Here is a 19,074-nt window from a genome sequence, read left to right on the forward strand (position 1 = left end):
AGAAAGAGAAGGTTTTCAGAAATCATATAAGTGATGATGTGTTGCTTGTTTATTTTTCTGACAAGTCGGCAACTATGAAACCATCAACTTTGTGGAGGAAGAACTCAATGTTGAAGAGTTGCTTGATAATCCAAAAGAATAAATATAATCAGTACCCGTAGCTCCTTTTGAGCCAACTGGAAACTTCAGTTATAACCTTGTTGATGTCAGGCAAAGTATTGTTTGTGTAGCGAAAGTAATGTTTATGTCAGGAAAAGTCAGCTGATCACTATTTGTTTTTGGTGTATGACTATTGACGATTATCGAAGATCTCAGCTGTATGGAAATGGGCTTTTTTCGAATACAGAGTGATTGAAAACAGTTTGCAGCATTAAACGTTTAAATTTGTTTAAAATGAAAACAGTGGCTGTCGGTAAAGCAATTACCATGTGTTTGAATAATACTACATAATATTTCAAGTTACCCATGATTTAAAAATACTACAGACGTATGATTCAACTTTCTCTAATTTACAACACTGTTACTATAGCTTATATCGATTATATCTTAAGAAGTGATTGATGTCTCTAATCAAGGACACAGCTCGCTAATTGGATTCGTAACGCAATTGTTTAAAATTCAAAAAGAGATGAAAATTTCCAGTTATGGTTTTACAAATATTTGTTTCTATTACAAACCAATCGGAATAATATATTTATAGTTTTTTTTATGTAACATTCACAATATAAAAACGATTGTTATGTTCAAGCACAGACAATGGAATAAACATTAAAGTATTATATTGTCTGTGGTTCAAGCTTACACTGTTGAAATCAACTGACCAAGATAAGTCCAATAACCCATCAATGTAAATATTTTGTTTGCATTGGTAGTTGTGATTTAGCATTGCGTTAATTTGCCTTTTCTGTAGTAATTCTTGCTAAACGATCAATCAAATGTTTAAAAGATTTAGACATTCTGAATATTTTATAACATTTGCCTTTAGTTCCAATAAAAGCATTGTTAACACGTTTTATATCATGATTTAGAGCAGTGCACGGTTGAGTTATTAGAACCACAGCCCTTATACTCTAGGGCTTCTTGTTCAAATCCGTCCAATACTCAATAGATTTTAACCATGTGATAAGGATGTGACCCAGTAGTTTGGAGCTCACAATAACTTGAAGATTCATCAGGCATCATTATATTAATGCTAGATATCTTAGAATAAGAGGCTTTACTTAAAGGACACCATACGCTCTAAAAATTTCTTCTGACTGTGTGGCAGAATCAAAACTATAAACTACATCTAACTGGAAACATAACAAAAAAAACGATAAACTTATGATACTAGCAAAATTACCCACGTGAAATAGTGAAAAATAAATCAAAATTAAAATTAGCAGCTTACGCAAATTAAAATTGTATATTTTAATTATTACAACCCTATAATAAAGATTCATGCCCTTAGGGTGGGGTTTTTATAAAATTAATATAATAAGCAGGCATTTCTTCTTCTTATCAAAACCTTTCAGTCAAGTATGCGGTTAATAATCAGACTATTTTATCATATTCCTTAAGAAGATCGCTTAAGAACGTATATGGAACGTACATGAATGAGATATTGAAATGAAGTATTTGGACATAGTATTTGTACCTAATAAAAAACTTAGGTTTCTCATTCGCTGTACAACAATGTGCTGTGTGCTCACTAGGCTCTTGTTAGTTCAAGGAAACGCCGCCGGAGAGCAGGGCAGTTCAGGGGGCGGTCGGTAATGCAGGACAGCAATTTTAAATAATTGATTTTAATCTATGTAATCATAAAACCACAGAAGGAGTAGATACCCTTAATTTATCAACTTTTATTAATAAAATATCCTACGGATTTTATACAAAAATATATGTTTATTAGTAAAAAATACGTGATTGTAAAAATATTAAAAAAATGTTTTGTCCGCAATTATGTTATATTTTTCACTTCCAAAAGAATTTAACCGCAGTTATGGGACTTCAATACATTTTTCAGGTTAAATATAAAAATAGTATATTTTCTGAACCGTTATAAATATACAACCAATTAAATGGCCTGCAGTTTTGTGAATACTTATGCTAGATAGTAATGTGTAGCGTTTGCAGAGTCCATATAACAGGCGCTGTCAAACTTCATGAGTTTGCTGTTTATATAGATAATCAATGTTTATAGTTAATAGCTGTACTGATTACAGCTCCAATACAACGAGCAAAAAATAAACTCACTCCCATACATATGAGAATCTTAGTATATTCTATTTTGTTTACATTCTTGTTGTTTACATACTACAAGCACTGATCTATTGACATCAAAAGTAGGGGTTTGAAAGTAAGTAGGTTTACGCTTTTAAATCAGTTTATATATTCATACTAAATCATAGAGTTGCTGTATTTTAAAACACACATCAGCACCACTTTAATAGCTCTCTAGGTCACATTTTCTTCCCGTTGCAAAGCACGGGTATAGCAGCTTGTACTCCTATTATTCCCGTCCTCGGCCTCGCTTCGTGAAAATAACTCTTACCTCGGCTTTGCCTCTGGAACTTGATTGTGCAACGGAAATTGCCACTTTCGGTACTCGTGATAAAATACTATTAATAAAAATAAACAAACATATACAACCTAATTCAAAACGAATTTCACGCAATTCTTATGAAACTGCATAGCTCTAAATTGCTTCAAAGCCAGTTCAATAACATAAACAGCATAACGACATTTCGTTTCCCCAGAGGTTTATATTACATTTTCTACATAAAAGCTTTGCAAAGACAAGCTCTGTACGTTGACTCCTGTCCTATTTCTCCGACATCTCTGCTTTTATCTTCCATAATGGCTAAACATACCTCTTTGACCTATCCTCTGAAAAATATTGACCTAGTTTGTCTTTGTAACGTCTTTTTACTCGTCTTTTGTGAAGGGTCTTCAATAGTTTTACATGTTTGGAGTCATAAACGTGACGAAATAGTGAATTGTGTAGACTTTTCACAACTTTTAAATATTGCCAATGTTTTTCGTAACAATATTTAAAATAATTTTACAATAATTTTTTTATATTTTGGTGATAAAATTGTCAAACTGTATGTAAATACACAAGGTTATCCAACACGGGTCTTGTGTGGCTTCACTAATAAATTTAAATATTTTTTTTAGATAGATGAAAAAAAATCAATTGTAAGGTAATTTTATTTTTTTTTTAACTATTGTAGAAACGAGTATTTGAATTAATATACTTCATAACAAGAATAGAAAAAACAGTCATTACATATTCGAGACCATGCGTTTGAAGTGCGAAATTTATCGAGCACTTTGACAAAGCCGAGAATATGTAGGGCCTAATAACTACTTAAACTCGTGTTTTGAGCGATACTTTACGCTACACTAAAATTAATTATCTTAATTAAAATTGACATTTTAGGTTATGTCTTCAGTTTAACAATAATATTTACTTTGGTTGTACAGTTTTGGCTGTTGAAAATTGAAACAGTTGACAAAACAATAACAAATCTTAGATTGTACGTCGGCAAAAACAAGATGGTAAACATTCTTTTGCCGTAGTAAACAATGTAATGATGAATTTTCGCAGCTGATATACATGTAAAACAGGCCATTTCACAGTAGTGTAGCAAAAATAATTTTTGTATGATTGCGTTATATTATTTACTTTGACCATTTATTTTGCAAAAAAGTTTTGAAATTTGTAAATCGTGTACAAATTTTCATACAGATACCCAAATAGTCTAAAATTTTAATTTTTAAATTGCACTCATCTCGCTAACAAAGCGTTAAAAATTTTTATGAAAATTAATCCTAAATTTATTGCTCTTACGGGACACCCTGTATATAATTACACAATTACTACAGTAAGGGTTGTCTGGAACCGGTAACTAGTTATGCTCTGTTGCACTGGTTAGTTAAGTCATTGGTCTATGTGCCAAACAGTAATTTAGTGAAGTATTTGACCTACATTACGATCAAACGATATTACACTAACTTATATAACAGCATAATGTTCAATATGAACAAAGATGTTATCAGAGAAACTGTTACATTACTAACTGAACTAATAATCCCACAAGGTATATCTTGCTTAATAATTCAAAGAGGACTTCGCAATGTTATAATCTTAACTTAACGTATAATCTTAACTCCCATGAGCTCTATTGACGTTTATATTGTCAATAACTTTACAACCAGAAACTTAATGTGATTTAACTCCCTTATTAATCAAGTACAATATAAAATTGGGTATGTCCAAAGTATTACATCATTTTCTTTCTTATTGTATTCAGTACTGGTTCTATTTCTTTTTTGCTGTTTTATTTTATTCCAATCTCTAGGGTCGGGTTTATCAGTATTTTTACTGATATTTAAAACCTACTACTTATTATATTTTCTTATTTATTTGATTTGTCAATTGTTAGATGTTAATGACTAATTTCATATACAGGGTGTTGAAAATGTCTGGAACGAACATTGTATCTGGTGAGTGGTTAAAGAAAAACAACTGATATTTTGTGTACGGATATACCTATATGGTTTTACCTATCTTTTGGTGCCGTATGAAATTTTTTACCACTTATAGGGAACGTCCTGTGGAGGATGCAGTAAAAAGTTTTAATGGAAGCCTATAGTAAATGATACATCATTTTAAAGGCCATTTTTTTCTGAGTAAGGAGCCGCAAGTTTTAACGTCCTGTGGAGGATGCAGTAAAAGGTTTTAATGGAAGCCTATGGTAAATGATACATCATTTGAAAGGCCATTTTTTTCTGAGTAAGGAGCCACAAGTTTCATCTAAAAAGGACCACCCTAGCAAAAATGGCGACTGTTTGAAATTTAAAAACATTGCTATTTAAATGGTCCGTATTTGTTTCCTATAAATGCTATTACAAGCCAGTTACGAAGTACAGTAGTTTATAACGTGGTGAACTGAAAAGTGACAAAAAAAAAACATTTAACTAAATTGTTTGTGTTGTTTTACTAAACTTATTTTTAACATAAATACCAATTAAGCTTTCAATTATTTTCAAAAACTTCAAACAGTCGCCATTTTCGCTAGGGTGGTCCTTTTGAGATGAAACTTGTGGCTCCTTACTCAGAAAAAAATTACCTTTAAAATGATGTATCATTTACCATAGGCTTCCATTAAAACCTTTTACTGCATCCTCCACAGGACGTTAAAACTTGCGGCTCCTTACTCAGAAAAAAATGGCCTTTAAAATGATGTATCATTTACTATAGGCTTCCATTAAAACTTTTTACTGCATCCTCCACAGGACGTTCCCTTTAAGTGGTAAAAAATTTCATACGGCACCAAAAGATAGGTAAAACCATAGTATATCCGTACACAAAATATCAGTTGTTTTTCTTTAACCACTCACCAGTTATAATGTTGGTTCCAGACATTTTCAACACCCTGTACATGTATGACCATTGATTAATCTTTATATTTCTGTTGTATGGTTTATTTGTGAAGATTAATTAGCCTATAACATGTTTTAATATTGTTAAATGAGGAGTAAATAAACAGTGATTGAAATGTTGTACTGAAATTGACTACTATTCTTTTTTGACTTGATAATTGACAATTTATTATCAATCTTCGTTGTTTTAAAGCTGGTTTCACTAGCATAGGAGTTCTTCTAGTTATGCGACTTTCCCAAAGTACTACGACAGTAATCTAGTAAACCTTTTTCTTTACCTGATATTTTAACAGGACTAATTCATCGTTTCAAATGTTTACACTTTTAAAGTCACAACAAAAACATTACCCTAAATTTAGTTATAGGAAACTTACATTACATCAGCAATATAACGTATCTTTTGCTGATATATTAATGAGAAGAACGGAAAGTTTTGTTATCTCCAAACCTATAGTTGTAGAATCTACTTTTGAATGTCAAGATAACATTTTCTTTTAGAAGAAACGATTTAAAATACATATTACTTTTTTAACATAATTCGTATCTGGAAATAGTGGTATTAGGACTGTATACCGTACTAAATTAACGTCCTTCGGATACTAAAATCGAGGTATTAATAATTGACCAGAGCCAATTTATTTCACCTAATAAGTACCTAATAAGTAGAATTTGCCGCTGTTGAAGTTTTTACTTATTTTCGTCACCTATTATAATATTTTACAACTGACAAAAACCCTAGAACTCGTGTTATTGTATGTTTTGGCTCGGTATGTTAACTAAAAAAAAATCCTTCGTAAAATAACCTTAGTAGAAAATAGTCGACATCAGCGTACCCAAAGGTAATAGATCTTAAAACACACATCAGACAAGGCTTCGGATTCAAGAATAGCATTACATCTAAGGTCAATTTTGTAGCGTTCATTTTGCTGACTAAAGAATGTGTAAAAACAATGTAGCTTTCCTAGTAGTGGGTTTGCACTTTTCACACCGAGAATTCCAGCACAGAAGGTTGACCAACTGTCTTTTACAATTATACTTCGATAATGATTATTTGTGGGATTAGTAGGCAATTTGCGCTCGCGTTACAAATAATATTTTTCCTACAGTTAGGCTACTATAAAGCATAAAAATACTAAGTCTTTCAAACACTATACAACACATTTTTAAGTTATGTTAAATCCAAGCGATGAACAAAATGGAAAACACTGCATCAGCTGGTTGTAGTCGTAGTATCTTTGTGTTGCCAACTTATTTTCAAGAGTACTCGTATTACGTGCATAATAAAAGTAAACTGTTTTGTGTTAATTGGTTAGAATACTGGAGTGCGGCGAAAATAGAGTGCGGCAAAAAAGAGCGTAGAAAAAAAGAGTGCGGCAAAAGTAAAAGGAGTGCGGCAAAACTAAGTAAATATAGGAATTAGCAACTCTGTGCTATAATCAGTGCAAGGATGTCTACTTTGTTAGGGGACTGTAGGAGAAATAAATTATTACTAAGAACAGAAAACAATCCCATATGTTTTATTTCTCCCCATTCTCATCCTACAGTCATATTGAAGTTGAAATACGCACAGTCATACTCATTTTGTTTTATGTTTATGAGATTCATTTAATTGATGTTATAAGCGTTTCTAGAATGGAATGGGGACGAAATGCCTAATTGATAGTGTATCTGGTCCAATTAGGTAATTGGGTATTACGTATGTATAAACGATTTATGAGTAGGTAGGATTTGTATTAAGCTCAGCACATGTCAAGAGGGAATTATGACAATCAAAACTGATAATCCCTCAATAATCATGTACTAGGATGAATATACTGTAGATACATATTACGGCCTCTTAGAAATTATTGGATGCTCGAGTTATTTCCGTTATAATCCTTAATAATATTATATGTATTACTGTAATTGACATAACCAATGCATGTAAATTATGTAAATCTGGTTGAATAAATGACTTATGACGTATCCACAGATCTATCTTTTAATAAATACAATCTTGTTCATGTTAACAATCATTACAATAAATTACCTTTTTGTGATAAGATGGGAAATCAAATTTAGTTTTTAGATATAAACTACAGTTTATATGTATATTGATTCCTACTTCACAGAAAGAAAGATGTTGACGAAAAATGATTCATTTTAAGATGAACTATATAATTAAAGTTGTTTCATTTCCACACAATAAGGTACAAATAATTACTGCCTAATCAATAATGAGACATCTACGTTTAATGGTAATTGGGGCAGCGAGTAAAACTTCTGAATCGGGATGTTTTAAATTATACAAAGAGATTTTCCTTGTCGGATTAAGTTCGTTTGAAAGCGGAGTTTTAACGATTCCCACACCATATCCAATTATTACCTTTAGTAAAAAATTACTTACTAAAGAATGGTAGGGGATTATCCATACGGATAAAGTAGTAATAATTGTATAATATTAACTTTAGTATTATTTTATAACTAGGTGAACCCGTGCGAATTCGCACGAATAACAAATTAGGATATTATAGCAACGTCGATAGAAGTTACGTCGTTGTATCGACGTTGGTCTTGAGCTCGATCGTTGGCTATATACATTTTAAGTTCTTTTGCTGTTCATTAAGAGTAGTTTGCAGGACGGAACTAATCATGCTGAAAACTTGCGCGTATGGATTACAATCAACCAAATGTTGAGTCAAACAAAATGTGTATGAGTTTAGTGTTGCAAGGACCATTAGCTTTGTTTAGCATTCTTCCTTGAACAGCGGTTTTGACGTCCGTAGATATAAATTTGGGCATATGTTGGATGCTCCCCTTCTGACAGTTGAAAGGTGCCAATTGAGTGATAAATTGTGCACCTTATACATGAAAGGCCCTCCACTGTTATGTTCTTCAATTTTAGCTCGAGTGCTGACCATTGCGAGCGCAGAGTTGTACGATCTAACTATGTGTATTCTATTGTTCTCTTTGTAGTTTCTGCTCAAATGATTTGCTCAATTAAGTAGGCTCTGGATATAATAGATTTCTTGGTTAGTGGTAGATTCACTTTTCCTTTATGGCAGCAGAATAAAATCCTTCACCTTGTCCTCTTTGTTCTTCTTTAAAATGTAGCGCACCACATTTCTGACATTTTAATGCCATCTCGCCAAGTGAATGCTGCTGAATTCTTGAATTTGTCAGTGTAATTTTGTAAGTACACGTTGCCACTAACTGTTCCAGCTCCTTACGTATTGCATTGCTTGCCCTATGTTGACTCACCGTGTCCGACTCCGACCGACAATATTTCTTTGTCATCGGGCCCTTGACTTGTTTCAACGAAAATATAATATAAAACTTTTCTCCCGTCGTGTACTAAAACAGCTGGAATTTAATTTTTGTTTAAACTAATGTATTGACATCTGTTTCAGAATATAATAACATTCAAATCAATCACAATGTTATCCTTATGGAAGGAACTTTGACCTCAACGCCCTTAAAAAGACATATTTCGAAAATCTAAAGCCAGTTTGCACATCTACACACATAGACGAACATTTTGGTATATAATATGTGGGGTTAAATTTTAAAACAAAAAAGCCTTATTGTTCACAAAGTTTCATGTCGCGTATTAAATATATAGAAAATCTAAATTTGTAGTGGATTTTAATGGGTGATTATTAACGATAGATATAACTTATTGTCATATTTTTTCAAATCTCATAGATTTAACCTGTGACACAATACGAGCTTGAATAACAAATATAAACGATTGGAAACTAAGGGGTGAGCTGGTACAGTACAAGGGTGAACTGTACTAATAAAAAAGTAGTGGCAGGTACCAGAGATCGAACCTATGGCATCGCTACTTGGGGCCGAAGTTCGTGATACTACTGACCGAGCTGACGACTCGGTTAATAAATATAACTACAGTAATTACTTTTCACCACACTACGATGTTTTTAGCCGTTTATTTATTTATTTATTGAACAACAACGGCAAACACCATTTTACATTAAGTAAGCTACAGATAGGAAAACATTTGAAAATTTAGCTGTCAATTACATAGGTGCTGAAAACAATCATTAACACTTATTAATACATAGCAAAAAAAATGGATATTGATTTTACAAAAAATATAACAATATATAAAATATAACAAACATGCCGTTTGACAAACATTTATTGGAGATCGAAAGCTACGGATTGCTGTCCTTGCCAGCTGTCATCGTCAATTGGGGACCGGGAAGGATTTTACATCCCAAGGGTTCAAAACCAGCTGTTTGCTTATTTACTTCTACAATTATGTAAATTAAAATACACAAGCAGTGTCCATATGCAATAGACTTGTTTTATTGTCACCACTGACTAGGCAACTATTTATGGTCATTTTTGCTAATTCCTCAAAATATTTCACATAGCCTTAAAGATGGAGTTGTGTTGACTGTTAGTGTGTTTTATTATTGTGGTGAATAGGGGTAATAGAACATAGTGTGGTAAAAAATAGAGTTCGTACTACGGGCCGAAATGGCTTTGCAGCTCTTGATCGTTTCAAGTTCTTGACTTCGACTCGAACTTAAAAAACGTTTTCGAGCCGCCAAAACATCATTTTCGGCCCTAGGTACGAAATATCCTATTACTAAGCTGATAAAAACTACAAAAATATCTCTAAAAGCTGAAGTTTACCAAGCTGAGGTTTTAGTAAATTACATTTTTATGGTAGACAGCATACATGACTTGACAAGAATAGTTAAGTTTAGTATGAAACCAAACGGGTTAAACTGCCACCACTGGTTTGTAATTTAACACTGTTTCTAGCTTAGTTGAGATTGATTTAAGGTTCCAATCAATCTCTGTCTCTAACTTAAAATGCAGGTTTTGCACGGTTTAATAATAAAACGGTTTTTGTAGACGAAAATGCAAACGTAATTGATAATGTTTAAAATGCTTTGACAATTCCCTGGTCTTCAAGAAGGAGGAACCTGTATGTATGTATGTATGTACATAATCAAACGCCAATATTTTTACCAATTAAATTTAAGATTCTTTACTTGGAGAATTAGTAGTCACCACAGAGCAAAGAATAAATAGTCACCGATATAATGGCAAAAAACGGCATGGATCATAAACATGATCACATGACATAGTCCTAGAATCCTAGACATTTTTGTTTAGTATTTGCAAATTTCGTCAGCAGATTTTTACACTATGGAAAGGCAGACATCAATTTTATAGATAAATACTCTACTATGAATATCATTAAAGAGTCTATCTTCTAGGACCCGGTCAAACACCTGTATCTCCGGGCATCTTCCGTCCTTAGGATGAAGGAAGGTCCATTAGACCACAGATAACAGGGGATATTATATACCAGTGGTCATCTCAGGCTGACCACACTCATCATCATGAAGGCGGCTCTGGTAAGTGCATAGAGAAAGACGTGGAAATTAATAATGTTTATTTTTACGATTAAATAACTTCTTGATCAGCATTGTACGTGTTATTCAATTACATGAAATTACAAAAATACGTCAAATAACACTTGTAATAATATATTTACACTTATACTGTTTACTCACATGACTGTAAATACATACAAAAGATGGCATGTGGTGATTGATTTGGATTGGACACTCCAATCACCATGAGACCCAATAGGTGAATGACATTTATTTTCATTCGCCTATTGGGTCTGATGACGATTGGGGTGTCCAATCGAAATCGATCATCACATCTTCGGATATGTTTTTAACGTTTTGTGAGTAAACAGTATAAGTGTAAATATATTTACTAAATGTGTTATTTGACATAGGTACTTTTGTACTTCAGGTTTGCGTTTTAAATACTAAGAATGTAGGTTCTAATAAGTTACTTGAAGGACTGACAGTTTAGTTGATAAAATGTATTATTAACTGTGTAGAGATTATTTGTATCGGAATATAATTATTGTTTATTAAGGTTTATAGTAACTAATGGTTTTAAAAGGGTTACAAGGTGGTATATGATTATAGTAAAAAGCTATCACCAATCTTTAAAACAGCTAGAAATAAGTAGTAACTTCGAACCTGACTAGCTAAGCACTACAAGTAAAAATCGCGATTTTACAGTTATTATTCATTCGATCATTTTAAACTTGGTGTCGTTTGATAGGGAATGTTATGCTAAATACAAGTATGCTTGACATTTTTTCATAGGGATTTAGTTAGTATTTAGTATGTAAATCAAATTAAGTCGTGGATTTTGATACAAATATTTCACTACAAATTTGTATTGAAAAGCGTAGTTGATCAATCAAAACTTACGGTGTCAAGACAATTTTAGAGATTTTATCCACATAATGTTGAAAATTTGCATTAAAAAGAGTATATGATAATCAGAATTCATTGTCCACTTCTGGATATTGCTTTATATTAATTAAATTATTATTGTTACCTTACAATATCCGTTTGGTGTTGGTAGATAAACAACTACATGTTTCGTGGCGACTGCCACATCCTCAGGTTATCCTCTTCTCAGATTCGTCATCAATTTAAAACATAAACCGTGACGGTACCAAAATAAATGTAATGTGTTTTTACGTGTGTTTTGTGTTTTATGTTTTAAATTGATGACGAATCTGAGAAGAGGATAACCTGAGGATGTGGCAGTCGCCACGAAACATGTAGTTGTTTATCTACCAACACTAAACAGGATATTGTAAGGTAACAATAATAATTTAATTAATATATGATAATATTTCTTTTAATTTTGAGTTTTTAGGTAATTTAATTTTTTTAAAGCATATGGTATGGATCCAAACAGACATAGTTAACTCCTAGCAATCTCAACCTACTTCTTAATTAAACTAGAAAATGCAAATTAAAGTCATTAAAACATTGCAGGTACTTTTGGCTGCAATCACTACAGCGAGATGCTCTGCGGCACCGCTCTTGTAAGTATGCACTTTTAACTTAAAGTAACCTTTAAAACTTTAACTTTGAAATTAAATCCCACATTCATAGTTGGTACTTGGTTTTAATGATGTGTTTATAAAAAAAATAAAAAAATTTATTATATTGTGAAAATGTTTTTCCATTATTTGGTACAATTTTACTAAGCACTTTTACTTTTACAGATCAGAGTTATTGGTGCGAGATGCCTCTAGCGCTCCCGCCATCTCACAGCTGATCTACGCTGCTGCTCCTTCCGCCACTTCTCCCTGGGCTCGTGCCTCTCCTGCAGGTGCACCTGCTCCTCTTGATGCCTCTAGTGCTCCCGCCACCTCCCAGCTCATCTACGCTGCTGCTCCTTCCGCCGCTTCTCCCTGGGCTCGTGCCTCTCCTGCAGGAGCACCTGCTCCTCTTGATGCCTCTAGCGCTCCCGCCGCCTCCCAGCTGATCTACGCTGCTGCTTCTCCCTGGGCTCGTGCCTCTCCTGCAGGAGCACCTGCTCCTCTTGATGCCTCTAGTGCTCCCACCGCTTCACAGCTGATCTACGCTGCTGCTCCTTCCGCCGCTTCTCCCTGGGCTCGTGCCTCTCCTGCAGGAGCACCTGCTCCTCTTGATGCCTCTAGTGCTCCCACCGCTTCACAGCTGATCTACGCTGCTGCTCCTTCCGCCGCTTCTCCCTGGGCTCGTGCCTCTCCTGCAGGAGCACCTGCTCCTCTTGATGCCTCTAGTGCTCCCACCGCTTCACAACTGATCTACGCTGCTGCTCCTTCTGCTGCTTCTCCCTGGGCTCGTGCCTCTCCTGCAGGAGCACCTGCTCCTCTTGATGCCTCTAGTGCTCCCACCGCTTCACAGCTGATCTACGCTGCTGCTCCTTCCGCCGCTTCTCCCAGGGCTCGTGCCTCTCCTGCAGGAGCACCTGCTCCTCTTGATGCCTCTAGTGCTCCCACCGCTTCACAACTGATCTACGATGCTGCTCCTTCCGCCACTTCTCCCTGGGCTCGTGCCTCTCCTGCTGGAGCACCTGTTCCTCTTGATGCCTCTAGCGCTCCCGCCGCCTCCCAGCTGATCTACGCTGCTACTCCCTCTGCTGCCTCTCCCTGGGCTCGAGGTTCCCCTTCTATACTTACAGTTGCTTATGATGCCCCAAGTGCTCCCACAACCTCTCAGCTCAACTACGCTGCTGCTCCCTCTGGAGTCTCTCCATGGGCCCGTGTCTTCCCTGCTGGACTTCAATCTGCCAACGTTGCCCCTAGCGCATCCGCCACTTCTCACCTGATCTACGTTGCTGCTCCTTCTGCTGCTTCTCCCTGGGCTCGTGCCTCTCCTGCAGGAGCACCTGCTTCTCTTGATGCCTCCAGTGCTCCCGCCACCACCCAGCTCATCTACGCTGCTGCTCCTTCTGCCGCTTCTCCCTGGGCTCGTGCCTATCCTGCAGGAGCACCTGCTCCTTTTGATGCCTCTAGCGCTCCCGCCGCCTCCCAGCTGATCTACGCTGCTGCTCCTTCCGCCGCTTCTCCCTGGGCTCGTGCCTCTCCTGCAGGAGCACCTGCTCCTCTTGATGCCTCTAGCGCTCCCGCCGCTTCACAGCTGATCTACGCTGCTGCTCCTTCTGCCGCTTCTCCCTGGGCTCGTGCCTCTCCTGCAGGAGCACCTGCTCCTCTTGATGCCTTTAGCGCTCCCGCCGCTTCACAGCTGATCTACGCTGCTGCTCCTTCTGCTGCTTCTCCCTGGGCTCGTGCCTCTCCTGCAGGAGCACCTGCTCCTCTTGATGCCTCTAGCGCTCCCGCCGCCTCCCAGCTGATCTACGCTGCTGCTCCTTCCGCCGCTTCTCCCTGGGCTCGTGCCTCTCCTGCAGGAGCACCTGCTCCTCTTGATGCCTCTAGCGCTCCCGCCGCCTCCCAGCTGATCTACGCTGCTGCTCCTTCTGCCGCTTCTCCCTGGGCTCGTGCCTCTCCTGATACTAGTGATGCTCCCAGTGCTTTCACCTCACTTCAACAAATCTACCCTGCCGTACCTTATTACCTAGCATAAGGAAAATACATCAAGGTAGATCAATTCAATAAATGACCAAAATGACCATGAAATGCTTCAATCATTTAAACCATTAAAACATATCTGTACTACCCAGTTTTCTTTGTTTTTTGTGAATTATTATTTATATTTAAATTATTATACAATCATTTTAACTGGTTCTATTTTAAAACCAATATTAAAACAAGTACCTCCCCAGTCTGGCATTTTTCATTTAACGTGATTTAGAAACTTTGTTATTGTACAAAAAAAGTGACAGTTTCCTGTTTAAGATTTCTAATATTCATAGAAACCTTGTCACTATACTTTGTCTGAGGGAGTGAGGTTCTTGAAATCACCAAAATGTTTGAGCTATGTGAGCTATACTCTTTAGGCATAGCCTGAAGTAGTGTGTAGAACTGTTTCAGTCTAGAGCCTAGCGTCTAGTGATGTCAAGGTGCGAGGTAAAAAAAATCTATTTTCAATGTAAAATGCCTTTACATATTCTAATACCGTAAACTGGTGTTGTCTGTCTTATTTTAACTACGTATCAACTTATTGGTTTTGCTTTATAGTGGATTAGCAAATTTACCTATAAGGAAGAAGTTTTTTTTTTATCGTAGGTGGCACGATAAGGCCTAGGTCCAAGGCTTACTTACTCAAAAAAAAAAAAAAAAAAAAAAAAAAAACAAAGGCCTAAAACACCATTCGTTCAAATGTTTTATATGTATGTTATGTACGTTATGAACACGACAACTTGATTTACTTCGATCTGATCTTGATGAAAGTTTGCATGAATAAGAAGAGCTGTGGACCTTGAATCAGTTCGCTTACCAGCAAGGGTTATAGAACGTAGTTTTATAAGGTTTTGAACATTCTCAAACATTATTTTTATCAAACTTTAACCCGTTGAACCTAGGAAAGCCTAACTTTTATCACATCCATCTTCTAAAGTTTAAAATAAACATTTTTTACGTCAAAGCATTGTTGTATAAAGACAAAGATTTTGGAGAAAATTCTTAATATTCCAAATGACTTTTTAACCGACTTCCCCACTACCAACAAAAGGAGGAGGTTCTCAATTTGTTTGTGGCGATGTTTTTTTTTTTCTATGTATGTTCACCAATTTCTCTGTGATTCTTTTACCGATCAGTGTGGTTCCACCACCAAAATAACCAGGAGAGTTTCTATTTGGTACCTTATATATTATGTTTAAGTATAATATTTGTTTCGGTGAAAAATTCTGAAAACCTTAAATATTCAACATTTATTTTGTTTACATTTGTGCAGATTGTTTACATTTGTGCAGAGAAGGCAATAAATCATAATAACATTCCTACAGCTGTTAGTTGAAACCATTTAAATGAAGCTACAGAAAATTTTTCATGAAACAGTTGCTTCATATTGATCAATAAACTATTTCTTGCCATGGAGCCTAACTAAATGAATTACATTGATAAAAATGCATTTTGTTTTGGTTACTATAAAAAATGTATTTTAACGTTTTACCTGATTTGTGTATACAGTAATTCTGTTTTTAGTATTGAATATTCTGACTTACAAAAACATATATGTTTCAGTGAATAGCTGTATGATATTGTTGACAAATAAAGGTGTATTGTGAAAACCAAAGCATTCGTAAAACAGGTCTAAATATAAATCAAATGCAATTATTCCTTACACGACCTAAGAAGTGTGACAGTGCATAATCGTCAATTGTCTTAAAAGTGTTAAATATTTTAATTACTAAACATGCATTTGCAGATGTGGAATGTTTATTGATATTCTCTACCCAGTTACTACAGGGTGACAATTAAGTCTTAGGACGACTTTATAACTTTTAAACGACAAACGATATCACAACCACATTTGGTATACCGTTACTGGAAATTGTAAGCTACTTTTCTGAGTACATGGTGGTCGGATATCACCTTTGGGGGACGGCCCGTCGGGGGTCAGAAGAAAATCTTTAATGACAGCCTATGTTGAGTTGTACATCATTTTAAAGGTCTACTTCAACTGAAAACAATGTCGCAAACCGCACTTCAAAAAGTTGATCCTGCGCAAAATGGCAAATGTTCAAAGATTTTTCAAAATTAGCCAATTTCTTTAAATTAAAACACTTTTTTAAATCTTTAAACAACTGTCATTTTTTAACGGATGGTCCTTTTGAAGTACGGTTTGGGGCATTGTATTCTACTAACAAATACCTTTAATTTGATGTGCATATCGACCTATGCTTCCATTCAAGATTTACTTCCGACTCCTTGTGGGCCGTCGCCCTGAAGAGTTATTTGGATCACTGAATGTGAAGTTATGAGGATTTTAAAGGGAATTTTAAGTAAAGAAAAATGCCGCAAACCGTACTTCAAAAGGACCATCCGTTAAAAAATGACAGTTGTTTAAAGATTTAAAAAAGTGTTTTAATTTAAAGAAACTAGTGGAACCCCGTCGAAATCGACGGTTAATCTTGAGGTTTTATTTAAATTCAGCTAACTGCGTTGGATAGAGTGAAGTCATTAAAATCTTAAAGGGACGATAAGCAATAATAAGTATGACGATTGTGTTCCCTAAAAAACGTGATTGATGAATTCGTTTAACACAATATTTCCTACATTTCTTTTTATCGGCTTTAGATTGCTTAAAAGGTTTTTTAGGAGTCTTATAATTGTTTCTTCATGAGTTTGTTTCATACCAAAGCCACTTTCACTATATGGGAGAATGAGTTCATATAATTAGTCTATCATGTTACGGAAAGAGTCAATATTTATTACTGACCATTAATTCAATCTGCTTTAGGAAAATCATTCAGATTGTATCCGGATTTATAAGTAAATCTTCATCACTTTTTTTTATAAAAATATCTGATTTTCCAGAAAGCAGTAACATTCTTACTTCGATCTCAGCAATTTTAAATCCTTCTCTTGCCACATCGACCTATGTATTTAATTATCCTGTTCTTACTTGATAGTTCATTAGCTTATGGGGTAGTTTTGCCTTGGCCATATAGATCACATAAAGCTGTGCATGTATTTCGTGGATACGAATGAACCATAATTGTAAGAAATTTTATCACAAATCTTGAACATTTGCGGAACCAAATCCATAACCTAGTCCAGCATTGGTAACACATTATGCAAATGCGATGAGATGTGATGACACTGTTGTGTTTCCGAATGTTTTGAATGTAGTGAGGTTTAGATGCGTTGTTCAACCTAGCTACATTTTTTTTTAATACCTAAATTGACATAGTTCATCTACTTTATCAAAACCATAGACTCCGTAGTTAGTCTATTCCAAAACTTGATCACAGCTCTCATCCTCATCGTACTCATCTATGATACAATTTTCAACCCGATTATCAAAAACTGTTATACCAATAAATTAATCTCAGGCGTTCTTTCTTGAATTTAAAAATAAATGGTGATTGAAAGTAGGAAAAAAAGGCAAGTGCCAACCTTACAATATGTATAAGCTAACCCGATAAGGAATAGTTATATGTTCCTTGAAATTTATAAGTCACACTTATTTCATAATTTAAAATTTTCTAAGAGCAATAAAGCATTGATTTTTGAACAAAACATTTCAAACGTATCATAAATTCATCATTTTGTTGAAGCTATAAAAAACGTGCCATGCAGTGGAGAATCCATTTAAAATCATAAATACCCCCGCCGCAGCAAACCTGCAGACTTAGCGAATTTCCATCTGCCTGATTGGATTTAAACTAAAATGTCTCCTTAAAATATCACATTTATTCCCTATTTTAACAGAATTAGTTTAATGAGTACTTAGGTTTGCTGCAACAGGGAGGGTAAAAAGGTTTTTTTAATGTAAAATATTAAAAGGTACTGTGGTTTAGTAAGAAATTAATGTATTTTCCAAATTTGATCAAAATATGTTCATAAACAAGCAAACTACAACAGTTGACTTATTCTCCATAAGAATAACATGGGAATTTTAAAATTACAATTTCTTTGAATTTTCTCCGTAACAATTAGGCGCATCATAACGCTTCAATATACTAAATTATTTGTTTTTTTAAGCTCTACAAAATGGTTTTAAAATAAATTGTGAAATTTTGTGTTTTTAGGGTCAAAAATGGGAAAAACCTATTTTTACCCCATAAAACCCCCCATAATCCCCCGTTCCCATAGTCCGATCATGCTGGTTCGCGAACTCATTCAAGTTTATCCCGCCTTACACCTTCAAACCAAATTTTATCAAAATCGGACAAAAATTACTCAAGTTATCGTGCGGATGGACACATATATATATATATATATATATATATATCTATATATAGATATATAAAAATTTGAACGAATGGTGTTTTTGGCCTCTGGGGACATCAAAATGAAAAAGTAAATCGGTCCCGGGCTTAGGTCTTACCATGAGACCTACGGTAATAGCTACTTCCCTATAGGGAAATTCGCTAATAGTAATGTAAAAATTTAATTTTGACAGTTTCAGTAGACCTTTGAATAGAATTTTAATATTAACAGCTGGTTCATTAAAAGTAGTGTAAAATTATCCATATGGTTGAAATGTAAACAAAATTGCAGAGTGAACTTTAAAGGCCTCTGGGGCAGAGCCCCAAGGAAATTTACATCGTTTCTCTTTTGAGGGCTCACCTACAGACTAATACCTTTCTTTAGACACCCATACCAAGTTTCTACGCCCAGCCGTGTTCTCAAATTAGCTGTGACAAAAACCTCGTTTTCCTCCATAAGAATAACATGGGATG

At 35.1% G+C, this 19,074-nt stretch overlaps 1 protein-coding gene across 1 annotated transcript; it reads left to right on the plus strand.

Annotated features, from left to right (window-relative positions):
• Positions 1-10,793: 10,793 nt before the first annotated feature.
• On the plus strand, positions 10,794-14,348 carry LOC128996664 (ice-structuring glycoprotein-like). Its single transcript, XM_054422094.1, has 3 exons — positions 10,794-10,808; positions 12,270-12,319; positions 12,503-14,348. Exons 1-3 carry the CDS (start codon positions 10,794-10,796, stop codon positions 14,346-14,348), a joined length of 1,911 nt encoding a protein of 636 aa, XP_054278069.1.
• Positions 14,349-19,074: the final 4,726 nt, after the last annotated feature.

This window comes from Macrosteles quadrilineatus, unplaced genomic scaffold, assembly GCF_028750875.1.
Source record: "Macrosteles quadrilineatus isolate MER2022 unplaced genomic scaffold, UCM_ALF_1.0 Scaffold_6__1_contigs__length_79288215, whole genome shotgun sequence".
Lineage (NCBI taxonomy): Eukaryota > Metazoa > Arthropoda > Insecta > Hemiptera > Cicadellidae > Macrosteles > Macrosteles quadrilineatus.